The sequence below is a fragment of the Saimiri boliviensis genome, chromosome 17 (genome assembly GCF_048565385.1).
Source record: "Saimiri boliviensis isolate mSaiBol1 chromosome 17, mSaiBol1.pri, whole genome shotgun sequence".
NCBI lineage: Eukaryota > Metazoa > Chordata > Mammalia > Primates > Cebidae > Saimiri > Saimiri boliviensis.
This window is the reverse complement of record NC_133465.1, coordinates 71,258,848-71,271,478: the sequence shown is the minus strand read 5'-3', so window position 1 is coordinate 71,271,478 and position 12,631 is coordinate 71,258,848. Positions and strand designations below refer to the sequence as shown.

Genomic DNA, 12,631 nt, shown 5'->3' with positions numbered 1-12,631 from the left:
CATCCCAGGAACTCATTTCCAGAGACCCCACAGACCCACTGCAGAACCCTGCTTGGCATGTATGAGGTGTGTGGAGGGGCGCCTGGGGAACAGAATCCAGCCCTTCCCCTCTGAGGGAGGGAAGACATGCAGGCAACAGGGAGAAGACTTTGCAGCAGGGCAGACGGCGTGGCTGCACCCTCCACCACAACTGCCACAGTGGCAGGTCCCGGCCGTTCCCCACCGTACTGAGCACCCACTACACTCAGGCACAAAGGGGATGGTAGATGGGCACCTGCTGTCTGGCCGGGATCTGGCAGTGCAGGAGCTAGACTGGGGACACAGATGGCTGGTGCTGGGCTGGGAGTCCCTGCAGGCTCCCCTGAAGGCCCCCCTGCCGTGTGGGTGGATGTGGGATCAGGGCGGGTGGGGAATGTACCTGTGTCAGGGCTGTGAGCAACAGAATCACCCTTGCCCCAGCAAAGACCCCGGCACCCCCCACCCGGGCAGAGGTACCCCCAGAAGAGATTGTCCCACAGGCCACATGCCTGCCCCAGGACCAAGGCTGCCCCTGACTGTTTCCATTGCATCAAAGGCAGTTTCCCTGCCAGCACCCACTCTCAGGTTGCTGACGCAGAGCAAGATGAGGGTCGCTGAGCTGTCAAAGGTGCTTCTGGTCCGGGGACACGAGGGAAGGCAGCAGGCGACATGGGTTTCAAGTGAGGCAGACAGGTCTTGGGCCCCAGATGAAGCACAGGGAGGTGGGGAGGTGTACAGAGGCATTTGCTTCAGCAGGTGGGTCCCAGGAGCCTTCCTGCTGTGGTTTCTGATTAAGCAGAGACCACAGGCAGGGACTCCGGTAGAGCCAGAGAGAGTCCACAGGCTCGTGACACAAGTGAGAAGTCTGGGAAGGTACGTGAGGCAGGCTGTGGGGAGGTGGACACCCAGGAAGCCACTGAGAGTGTGAGGACAGACCCAAGCTGGATAGGAACATGTTTCATGTGGGTCTGCAGCAGGTCGAGGATGATGGCTCTGGAGGGCAAGGACCCATGAATCCTGCTGGGAGGCGTGGAAATGCTGCCAGGCAGAGGAGCCCTCCATGGGGCTGCGGGCTGGCTGGATGATGCCTTCCCTGCCCCTGTTACCAGCAGCTCTCAGTTCTGGAAAGCCTCCTCCAAAATGAAGCAGTTTGGAGTGAGTCACCAGCAGGCCAGGTAAGCCCTGACGGAGGAGCTGCCGCCTCTGCTTGGTTCAGCTTCTGCCCCAGTTGATTTTTTATTTTATTTTACCTTTTTTTTTTTTTTTTTTTTTTTTAAGAGGTAGGGTCTTTGTCGCCCAGGCTGGACTGCAGTGGTATGACCACAGCTCACTGCAGCCTGCATACAACCCCTGGGCTCAAGCAACCCTCCCACCTCAGCCTCCTGAGTAGGTGGGACTACAGGCATGCACCACCTTGCATTGACCCACCCTGGGATCAATCGATCCTCCCACTGCCTCCCAAGTGCTGGGATTACAAGTGTGAGACACCGCACCCGGCCTGCTGGTTTCTTGGTTGGAATTGCCCTGACTCTGGCTTGCCCACTGGGGCCCTTGCTCTGCCCAATTCTGCCACGCCTCTCCAGTGCCCAGCTGACCCCTGTCCACGGTGCTTGTGCACAACAGGCTCAGGCGCCAGAATGAATGGGTCAGCAGCCACTGACCAGGCAGAGATGGGAAATGTCCACCCTGGGAGGGACCTGCCTGGAGACCAGGACTGGACTCCCACCCACCCCATCCATCGCTCTGGGTGTGGACGCCAGCACCTGCTGCTCTCAGGAGGAACCAACACAGTCCTCAGGTCAGTCCACAGAAGGCGCAGCCTAGCCATAGGGTGCTGGGGAGGTGCCTGTGGGAGGGAGGCTTCCAGCTGCAACAGGAAATGAACTCGCAGAGGTGCAGAAAAGTCCAGACAGGGAGCCAGGCCTGCAAGGCGGCACTTACAGCTGGTTGTGGAGATGACTGTGTGGTGTGAGAGGGATGCTCAGAAACCCGCAGGCCTGTCTTGCAGTATCCCTCTTCGTAGAGCAGCCTTTCGCTGTTCCAGAGGCCTCATGGACTTTGGCCCAAACACAGCTGCACCACTATTTCCAGGGACAAGTGTCCAGGCTCTCCGTGGGGAGCTGGCCAGGAGCTGCTGGGCAGGTGAGGAGATCTTTGTGCAGAGCCATCGCCAGCCCTCACTGACCACAGAACGCCTTGGGCTCTCTGGAAGTACAGGGAGACAGCCCCTGGGGGCTTGGCTTGGGCTGTATCCCCTGGCACCTCCCCTCCCTCAACAACTTCTCTACAAACCACCATCTGCGACTCCGCAGGTGACCTGGGACCCCACCCACCCCAAGAAGATTCTGGGGTGATGGGCAGCAAAGGAGCCTGGGCAGCTCCCCAAGTGTCCTCCCCCCCAACCATCCCGCCCTTCTCTCTGCCAGTGGCCAGCGAGGGGAGGAGTGAGGCTCCTTCCTAGGAGAAGACAGCACCAGTGAGGATGATTCATAAATGCATTCCCAGTCCATGCTGATGTGTAAATGAGAGCGGGCTCGACCCTGTGAGGAGGAGTCGGGGTGCCAGACGTGAGTGGGAACAGCCTGGTGAGCGTCAGCCCCGGAGTGTGGGCTGCCAGCCCCAGGGCCAATCGTCCCTGGCTCCTCAGGGCGCCGCTGAGGCTCCAGCTCCCGCTGTGTGGCACCGAGGGCGGGTCCTGAAGGAGTCTGGGTGGGGGGCAGGTCCCCGCTGCGGGGACAGCCCTCACAGCCAAGCAAGGCTCGACCTCACGCTCCCGCAGAGCAGGTTGGCCAGCGGCTCAAGGCGCCCTCCCCTCGCCAACCCAGTGTGGTGCGAGGATGAGGACGGGACCCGGGACAGGGCTGCACTCCCGGTCTCAGGGACCCGTGTGCTGTTTTGTACACTAAGGTCGAGGCCTCCGAGGCCACAACGGGAGCATATGATGCCCCTATGGCCTGTGACACTCGGGCTGTGCCCAAAGCAGGGGGTACGGGTCCCTAACGGCTGGGAACACAACCGTAAGAACCAGATGCAGCCCCACAGCGCACACGGCGACCACGTGCTGTGGCAGGGACAGGCCTGGGGACGCTTCTGAGCCTTACACCGCGCGGCTTCGGGACTCCGGGACAGGCCTGTATCCACCTGCACCATTCACGGATCGACGGATGGAGCCCAGGAGGATCCCACAGCCCGTCCCCGCCCCTCCCTCCTACCGCTCATCTGCTGGCGGTGGGCGGGGGCACCCTTCCCCATCCCGGCTTCACAGCTGCGAAGGGAAAAGGGTGCAGGAAAAGTCCAGAAGCGGGGTCCCCCTCAGTTTCCCTTCTCCCCGAGTCGTCGCCCCTCCCGCGGGGCACCTCCCACAGTCGGGAGGTCTCCCCTGGCCCAGCGGCCGAACCCAGCGCGGAGCTCTGGGCACACGTGGCGCAGGAGGGACCCGGGAAGCCTGGGGTCGGAGGCTGCGGGCTGGAGTCGGTCCCAGCTGCTGTGAGTCGCCAGGCCGTCCCCGCCCCGCGCCGCTCCCAGACCCTCCTGTCGGAATCGCGGGGCCCCGGCGGAAAAGCGCCTCTGCCGGGCGGGACCGGGGCAGGCGCGGCCCCCACTCGAGGGGACGCACGCGGAGTCCGCCCTCGCTCGCGCACTCGAGCTGAACCACGCCGCCGGCGCCCGCGAGCTGGGGCAGGGGCCCCGGCCGGCCGGCGCAGGAGCCAGGCCAGGCGGGCGCGGGCTCGGGGTCCCGGGGGCCGGGGGTGGGGAACCGGCCCGGGAGACCCCGCCCGGCGCGCGCCAGCAGGTGTTGCCAGGGGCGACGGCGAGCGCGTTGCGCATGCGCGGCTCGCCCGCCCGCCGCCGCGCCTTCCCCTTTAAGCGCCCGCCGGCCGCGTCGCCGCTTCATGAATGGAGCCCACGTGACCAAACATCATGTGACGTCTGTGGAGCGGCGGCGGCGGCGGCGGATCCCGAGCCTGGTCCGGCCCGGCCTTCCTAGCGCGCTCGGCCCGGCCCGCGCAGGCGGAGAGTCCCCCGAGCCCCGGGCCCGGACCCCTCTCGCCGGTCTCAGCCCCGCGCGGCCTCGGAGCGCGCGCGGCCCCGCCCCGCCCCGGCCTCGGCCCGCCGGGCCCGCAGTGTGGTGAGTGCGGCGGCGGCGGCGGCGGCGGCGGGCCCGGGCGGCGGGGGCGGCGCGGCGGGGGCCGAGGGGGCGCGCGGGTCGGGCTCCTCCAGCGGCTCGGCCGGCGGCTGGGGGCCCGGAGGCGGGGGCCGCTGGTCTCAGGGCTGCCGCGCACCCTGCTGGCGGCCCGTGCCTCGATTTCCCCAGCGGTCAGGAGCCAGCTCCCGCCCCTGCCGCCCGGGTGCTGGGGGTGGGCCGCGGGCGGCGGCGGACCCGCGGAGCCGGGCGAGTGCGGGGCGGACTCGGAGACCCGAGCTTCCTGGAGGGAGGGGCGCCAGGCGCTGGGAGGAAAGGGTGGGGTCGAGCGAGGCGCCCGGGGGTCCGCGTCAGGGCCCGGCGGCCGGTCTGTAGCTGCTGATTCATCAGGTGGCCGCGTCTGCGCTCCCCGGGCGCGGGGGTCCGCGGCGGGCCCGGGAGGGGAGCGGCGGCGGTGGGGGGCGGCGAGGAAGACCCTGCCGGCGCCGGCTCGGGCTCGGGCTCAGTCACTCGCGTGCCAGAGCCCAGAGGGAGACTTGCTGAGTCATCAGCATGAGGTCACTCGGTGCTCAGGCTGAGACCGGAGGGGATTGGAGCGACGGGCCTCGGGGACTCAAAGGCCGCCAGCGGGAGGTGGGAGGGAGCCGGGGAGATGTGGGAGGGGGCCGGGCCGGCGCCTCGGGGTGCCGGTTTAAGTGAGGGCCGAGCGATCCTTCCGAAGGCAGGAGTGCTTGAAGAGGAAGTGGGGGTGGCTTGCTGCAGGTGTCCTCCCGGGATCAAAGGTGAAGCCCCGGGCCGTCCACCGTTCCCAGGCGGCTCTTCTCGGGCAGCTGGTCCTGGTCCCAAGTCTGGAGCAGTTTCCCAAACTGGGAAATAGTTCCCTGAGTGAGGGAGGGGAGGAGCTTCGGTGGGCTGTGCTAGCCAAAGGGGAAGTCGGCTTTCCCTGGGACTGGCCTGTCCGGACAGCCCCTGGCCAGAGATCGAGGCCCTGGGAGAAAGTGGGGTGTGTGTACCAAGCTCTGGGTGACAGTGGGCAGGGCAGGGCAGGGAGGAAGCAGGGCAGGTCTACCAGGAAATGGCAAGGGGGAGGAAGCAGCCCTGCCTTTCTCCCCAGTTGGCCTTGGAGTCTGGGTTGAGACTGGGTAGTGGGATCTTAAGGGTGCCTAGCCTTGGGCTGGTGTTGAAGGCATAGGGTGGCAGAATGCAGCACCTAGTCACCCCAGAGTTGTCCGTACCTGAAGTCAGGTCTCAGTGTTGTGTGAAGTTAGCAAAGAGAATAGCCCTGCTGGGCGTCTGGCCTGGTGGCCCAGAGGACGTTGTGCCAGGATGTTTGGGAAGTGGCAGCCTGGGAGTGATGTGGCCTGAGCCACCTTTCCTTGGGTATGTGGAGATTCTTGAAGGTAGCCTTCCTTTGCCCAGGGGTTCATGGCTGGGTTAGGCCCCTTTGTGGTTTTTCCTCAGGGATGCCCACACAGAGTACATGTCCACTCTCATTGAGCCTTGGGGCTTATAGATTCCAGATGTTTCAATACTTCAGCTGACCTTTGGTCTGGAGTTTTACGCCCTGGGAAAATGCAGGGCCCTGGAGGGGCATTTATGATATTCTCGGTCACTTATGCATCAGTGAAAACTAAGTTTTAGGTTCCGTTCAAAGAGTGACTTTCTAGGAGCTGAGCCCGCAGCAGGTGGGTCTAAGGGTGGGATGACAGCAGAGGCCACAACTTCCGGGGAGTTTTGGCCGCTGGGCTTTGCAGACTAGCGGGGCTGTCTTTGTTCAGGCACAGGAGTTTCCACTTAGCCAAAGGGAGATGGAGCTCCCACACCTCCTTCCCTTTCCTGGCTCTCGGTGTGAAATGGGTGGCCCAGGTACCTTGGTGGGTTGGGAAGCCATGACCACCTGTACCTCCTGTGTGAGGTGGGCTCAGCCTTTGGGGGAGCAGAGGATGTCTGGCCAGCCTTCAGGGTGGAGGAAGGTTGGGTTGGGGCCGGCTTCTCCTTAGTCCTTCATCTGCTCTGTCCCTCTCAGCCCAGCTCCAGAGGCTGTCTTTGCTCAGTGTGCGTCCCAGCTTGCCAGAGGCTAGGTCAGGAGCCTGGAAACACTGGCTGTGCTCAGGCCTGCCCCTCCCCCACCCCGGCACACCTTTGATTAGGAGGTGATTGGCTGCACTCCTGCTGAGTTCAGGCCTTCTGCAGAGGGTAAAATCTGTCGAGGAGGCAGTTTTCTGTGTGATCTCTTCAGGAAGTCACTGCTGTCATTGTGCTTAGCAGCAGGGGTGGGGGTGATGGGGGTAGGAGAAGCTGGGGCCCGGGCAGTGTCTCTGCACCCTGACTTGCACTCAAGGTGGGGGGGGGGGGCCCTGCCGTGCTCGGCTGAGGCCCTGTCTCCTGGGGCAGTGTGATGCCGGTGTTGTAGGAAAGAGCTCCTGAGGGCCGTCTGACCTACAGTGCAGGTCTTCCCTGCCCTTCATCTGGAAGAATCCGGTGGCTAGAGCCTTGGGACCTTGCCTCGGCTGTGGGGAGGGGTCTCTGACCTCCCCTCCCTGCTGTGTGGGTTCAGCCTCACCTCCTGATCCAAGGCTGGGTGAGGTGGGGTCTCCACCCTGGTGAGGACATACGTGTGCCTTCGCCTGGCCACACTTCAGCAACTGGTGAGAGTAAGAAATCCCCCAGCCCATAATTTCCTGAAGTGCTCCTGGCTCCTCTGGAGGAGACTCCCATCTGTCTGCATCAAACCCGGAAAGTGGGGGATAGAGCGTGGGGCCGGAGGGGTCCATGCCCAAGGGTATGGTGGGAGCTGGGCTGAGCTGGGAATCCCAGATGGCTTTCTGGGGTGAGGTGTACAGAAATGTCCTTGGCAAGGAAGTGAGCTTCGTGCTGGGAGGACCCCAAGTGGATGAGTTGGTTCTTTAGTCTGGCCCCCCAGTCCTTTGGTTTTTGTTCCCTGGCTCTGTGGGCACTGGCTCGGAGCAGGGGGCCAGAGAGCAGGCTGCCACTCTGAGGGGCTGACTCCACCAGCCTCCAGTTGGGCAGGCCCCAGGGTGGCTCACTGTGGGAGAACTTGTGAAACACCCTGGATGGGGTGGGGCAGGGGCTGCTTCCTGCAACCCAAAGCCACAGGATGGTTACTCCATCAGTGGAGGAGGCAGGCTGGGAGGGCCAGAGGGGCCTCGGGCCAAGCTCCTCCCAGCTGATGGCCTGCCACCTGGAAGGTGGGGGAACTCCCTGGCCAGTCCGGCCAACAGACCAGAGCTGGCTGGACACCCCCACTCCCCGCCCAGCTACTCAAAGTTAGGAGACTCTGGGAGAATCGGGGCTCCCTACAGCCTCCTCTCTGGCCCAGTCCCCAGTGGGGCCCCGGTGCACCCAGGGAGCAGGGGGCTTTGTCCCAGGCCGGCTCAGGGGAGGTGGCTGGAGGAGGTAGGACCCGGAGGATTCGTGCACAGGGTCTCTGGCTGGCCCTCACCTGCTATTGGCCAGGCTGGCCTTTGTGGCCCCCAGCAGGTCGGCTGCAGCTCTCCTGGGGCGCTGTTGGCTGGCGGGCCCAGGGAGTGCGGGCGCGGCAAGGGAGCAGGGAGGCAATGTGCTGAGTCAGCGTGACTCGCCAGGAACAGCCGTGCTCCGGGGCAGTGCTGGGGTTATTTTTAAAGCTCCCGGCTTCCTTCTAGGCCTGCCCCTCCCGAGTCTTATTCCTTCTAATCTCTCCCGCGCCCCTTGTCTTGCGTCTGCCTCTCTAACAGCCTTCAGTTCCCCTTCTCCCATTAGACCTTCCTGACCTCCCACCTGGTTCTCTAGGGGTAGGGTGGACAGGAAGCAGCTCAGCCCAGCCTGGGAGAGGCCAAGGGCTGCCTCCGATCAGGTATTGGGCCTGGGCACCCGGGCAGAGGCTGGGGCAGGCTGTACGGCAGGGGCTCTGTGAACTGGGGTAGGGGGTGAGGCTGGTCTCCAGGGTACTGACCTCCGCTCTGTGTCTTGCAGAGAGCGCCTGCTCGCTGTGCCCCCGGGTTATGACGACCCCCAATAAAGGAAACAAGGCCTTGAAGGTGAGTGGGGAGGGACAGGGAACCTTCAGGCTGGGGTGGCGCCGTGGGCATGCCTGCTTGGCCTGTGACCCTGTGCGCTGTGCCCCAGGTGAAGCGGGAGCCAGGTGAGAATGGCACCAGCCTGACCGATGAGGAGCTGGTGACCATGTCGGTGCGGGAGCTGAACCAGCACCTGCGGGGCCTGTCCAAGGAGGAGATTGTCCAGCTGAAGCAGCGCCGGCGCACGCTCAAGAACCGCGGCTACGCTGCCAGCTGCCGTGTGAAGCGGGTGACGCAAAAGGAGGAGCTGGAGAAGCAAAAGGCGGAGCTGCAGCAGGAGGTGGAGAAGCTGGCCTCGGAGAATGCCAGCATGAAGCTGGAGCTCGACGCGCTGCGCTCCAAGTATGAGGCGCTGCAGACCTTCGCCCGGACGGTGGCTCGCAGCCCCGTGGCGCCGGCCCGGGGCCCCCTTGCCGCCGGCCTGGGGCCCCTCGTCCCAGGCAAGGTGGCCGCCACCAGCGTCATCACAATAGTAAAGTCCAAGACGGATGCCCGGTCGTAGGGACGCGCATCTGCCCAGGCGGGTCTTTGCGGGGCCACTAGGCACATGGCGAATCCGGCTGCCCTGTCCCTGTTTCCTTCTCTTTCCTCCCTCTCTTCCCCACCCTTCTCTCTTCCCTGCAAAGCACAACCTGTGCCCCAGGGGCACCAGGCTGAGCCCCTTTGATCTCGTCGTTGTCGTCGTGTGTTTCGTATGTTGGGATTGGTCAGTTCGGCGGTGACGTGGGGTCGCCCCAACCCCTTTTGCACCAAGGCCGTGCAGGCTTGGAGCCCAGAGTTGGTGCGGTGGGAATGGACTTGAGAGAGGTGCAGGGGGAGAGAAGGAGCAGGCAGGCTGCGCGTCGCGTGCCCTGAGCAGCGAGAGTTCCCGTGTGCTCTCCCGGGCTGGGAAGGATTCACTCTCTTTGGCCCCAGGAGGGCAGCTCAGCTCAGCCCAGCATGAAGAGACGGGCTGTGCTCTGAGAGCAGGGCATGGCCTTGAGGGCCCTGATGGGTGGACCGCCAGCCTGGGCACAGTGGTGCTGGGGCCTGCAGCTGGGGCCAGGGCCTGCGCGCTCAAGCCTGACCCGTTGCACTGAACAAGACCAAATCGCTGGTTGTGCGCTTACGTGAGGGTGAGTCCAGTGTTCCCTGCGATGGGCCCGTGTCACTGTTTACATGACCTGTTTGTGTGATTATATAGCCCTTTATTTAAAAGAGAGAAGTTCCTTTTACAAAGTTATTAATTATATGTTTAAAAGTTAAAGAAAAAAGCTGCAGAGTATTTATAAAACTGTCTTTTAGAAAAAAAAAAAAAAAACAAGCAAGAAGACCATTTGACCCTATCAATGGAAAAAAAAGAAAGTATAATAGAAACTTTGCTAGTTAAAAAAGAAAAAAAACAAAAAACAAAAAAAAAATCCCTTTCTTGTAAACTTATGGACAACTCTTTGTGGCTGTTGGAGTTTAGTTTTTATATACACAGAGTTATCAGACATTATTTATAAAACTTAGTTTAAAAAAAGACAAAAAAAAAAAAGCCAAGCGGCGAACCGACCCGAAGGCCGTCCTCTTTGATATCTTTTGCAATTGTACCGAAAGTGACTTACTCCTCTGCCCTCCTGCTTCCGTCTCTTGCCGGTGCCGTGCTGGTGTCCGTGCCTGGTGAGGTTTTGTGCAGCGGTAAAGTGCTGGTGCTTCTGGTGACCTTTGACCTGTGGGTGTCACTTCTTGTGTCTGTTTTCCCGTGTGTGTTTTTTTGGGTTTCGTTGTGCTTTTGCTTCTGCTGGCTTGCTGGACCTGGGCTGGGGTGCCAGGGGGTGCCTGCTTCGTCACAGCTCAAGGAGTCTGTGCCCACCACCGGCCCCTGGTCCCTAGGAGGTGAGATGTGGGGCTCTGTCACGCTCACCCCATTGAACCTTGGCTACATCTATGTCTAGGGCTGGGGCTGATCCTGTGGCGCGGTAGGTGACATTGGGGGTCCCTTGGGGCCCCCCACGCTGCTTCCACACCCACCACCTCTGGCCTTGGGTGGTGGCATTGCAGGGACCAAGGAGTCACTGTGGGTGGCCACAGGACTGTGGCCACTCGTTCCCTGGCTGTCTTCCTCTGGCCTCTTCACGTGGGGCCTCAGCTGGGAACCCCAGGGGTCCGCACCGTGGGCTGCAGGTTCCACCGCCCACTTGACCCCTGAACTGTTTCCATGCTGCGGGGTGCTTCCAGGCAGAGTGGTGGGGGGTCTCCACCAGTGCAGACAAGGGCTACGATCTCCAGGGCCGGGTCTTATCCCTCTTCTCCACTGGTCCATCCTGGCAGCTCTTGGCTTCAGGCCTTCCTTCTGCCTCCCTTTGGGATCTGTCTTCCAGGGATCAGTTGCTTGGCTTCACTGGGGGTGCCTCCCTCTGGGGGCCCAGCCTGCCTCTTGCTCCCAGTTCCTCGCCAGAGGCTGCTGCCCTTCCCGGCTGGGCTCAGGAGGCTCCTGGTAGGCATATGATGGGGAGGGGTGCCCCCACCCACCCCCAAGAGGCTGCAGCCCTGTGTCTGGCCGTGTGAACCTTGACCTTTCACCAGGGTTGCTGGTTTCTTCTCTGTGGGGCCCAGTCCCCTGTAAAGCACAGAAATGTGGGCTGGTGAAAAACTGTGGCCGACAGGGCTTAACCCTGTGGGTGGTGGGATTTTCATCCAAGAGTTTGGCCTGGTGTGCCCGTGAGATGTGAACAGGGATGTACCATCAACATTTGTCTTAATGAGCTTCTCTTTGCTCTAGGTGTTCAGAGACAACTCTTGTTTCTACCTGGGCCAGCCTGAAAATGGAAATGTCGACTCTAGTCCTTTAGTGACTTCATCCTCCTCCCCTCAGTCTAGTTTTGTCTAACTAGAATCCAGGCATTAGTTGGAATCATATCATAAGTATCTATGAAGCAAACGTCATGATCTGCCTTGGAGCAGGGAGGAGCAGGCAGGCCCCCCTTGTCCTTGTGTGGCCCCCACTTTTGTCCTGGCTGGGGTGGCCATCCATTTTGAGCCCCTCTGCCAGGCTGCAGACCTGGAGGCGGAGGGAGTGGGGAAGAGGAGGGTGTGAGGGTGGGCACGGGCTGAAGGGAAGGGTGGTCCTTGATGTGTTGGCAGAAGAGGCTTCTGGAGTGTCGAGGCCATACCTCCTTTCAAGAGCTTTGGATCTGGAGCAACTTCCCTAGATCCAGGGGAGTGTTCTGTCTCCTGTCGGGCCAGCCCTGTGGAGCCACTCCATCCCTCTTCCCCCTCCCTGGATTTCCTGACATAGATGCTGTGTTCATGTGCACATGTGAGTGTGCTGTCATTCTGATACCTTCATCCCGCTTTCCTACTGAGAAGAGGGTGGTGGCCGCCTCTTCTCACCTCAGCTTTTCTGACACAGCGAATCGAGGGCTATGGCCAAAGCCGGGTCTCAGACTTGTCCGCCAAGTAAACCATGATGTGTGTCTCCCCTTCCACCTTGACTTTGCCCCAATTCCTCCCTTACCCTAACATGGATACTCAGATTTCAGAGAAATGCCCGGTGGGGACAGGTCAGCTCTCACCCAGAGAGGGAGGCCCTGGCTGCTGCTCCGGGTGGTGCTGGTGTTGCTGGGGCTTCAGCTCTTGGTGCGTGTTTCAGATACGTGTGCACACTTCTGAGCAGCAGCAGCAGCCTCAGTGGTCAGTGCCCAGCCCGCAGCCCTGAGGAGCTGCCGCCTGCTTTGGGACGATGGTAAGTTTCCGTGTTGTCCTTGCTGCCTCCCTCTCTGGAGTGGCCACTTGACCAAAGCTCCCATCTGCATCTGGAAAGTCTGAGCCTCGGCCTGCTACACCTTTTCCGCTCTGGGATCTTGTATTACTTTTTTAGGCTGTGGTTTGGTGAAAGGAACCAACACATTAACGATTCCCCCCCCCCCCCCGCCGCCCAGAAGCCACTGAATAATTCTTTTGGCATATTTTTGCCTTCCTGTTGGCTGTCTGGCCTTGGAGCAGGTGGGGAGAGTGGAGTGCATAATCAGTGCCACACAGAGGCAGGGTGTGTCTGAGAGACCCATTCCTGGTCTGCCTCTGGCCTGTGTCCTGGGCGTGTGCCGCACCTGCCAGACCAGTCCCACACATTTCCACCCCGCCCCTGGAGCAGCAGCTTTGATACCATGGGTGTCCCTTGAGTCTGAGATACAGTGTGAGAGTGTGTCCCCTATAGACTGTGAGATCTCCCTGTTCTTGGTGACCCCAGTTGGGCTTTGGCCCCTCCAGCAACCTGTGTCCCAGCCCTGCCCTTCTTCCCATCCCCTCAATCTGCTAGTCCCTGAAGCCTTTAACCAAACAGGAGTGGGTTCAGAAAGCCTTCTCCTGGCAACTTAGGGCAACAGGACAAGGGCTGCCCGCGTGTCCAGCCCTGTTGCTCTCCTGG

The 12,631-nt window shown here is 61.7% G+C and overlaps 1 protein-coding gene across 6 annotated transcripts; it reads left to right on the top strand.

Annotated features, from left to right (window-relative positions):
• Window positions 1-3,926: 3,926 nt before the first annotated feature.
• Window positions 3,927-9,544, top strand: MAFG (MAF bZIP transcription factor G). Of its 6 annotated transcripts, none has more exons than XM_039475835.2 (3): window positions 3,927-4,147; window positions 8,138-8,202; window positions 8,291-9,544. In XM_039475835.2, the coding sequence occupies exons 2-3, from the start codon at window positions 8,167-8,169 to the stop codon at window positions 8,741-8,743; spliced, it is 489 nt and encodes a 162-aa protein (XP_039331769.1). In that variant the 5' UTR covers window positions 3,927-4,147; window positions 8,138-8,166; the 3' UTR covers window positions 8,744-9,544. The 6 variants fall into 6 exon arrangements, with proteins under 6 accessions (XP_039331769.1, XP_039331771.1, XP_074245167.1 ...); XM_039475837.2 differs by lacking the exon at window positions 3,927-4,147 and adding an exon at window positions 4,444-4,552; XM_074389066.1 differs by lacking the exon at window positions 3,927-4,147 and adding an exon at window positions 4,590-4,719.
• Window positions 9,545-12,631: the final 3,087 nt, after the last annotated feature.

Coding starts and splice junctions, on each gene's coding strand:
- MAFG (XM_039475835.2), top strand. CDS start 8,167: ATGACGACCCCCAATAAAGGAAACAAGGCCTTGAAG. Junction 8,203..8,290: donor AAGGAAACAAGGCCTTGAAG/GTGAGTGGGGAG, acceptor GCTGTGCCCCAG/GTGAAGCGGGAGCCAGGTGA.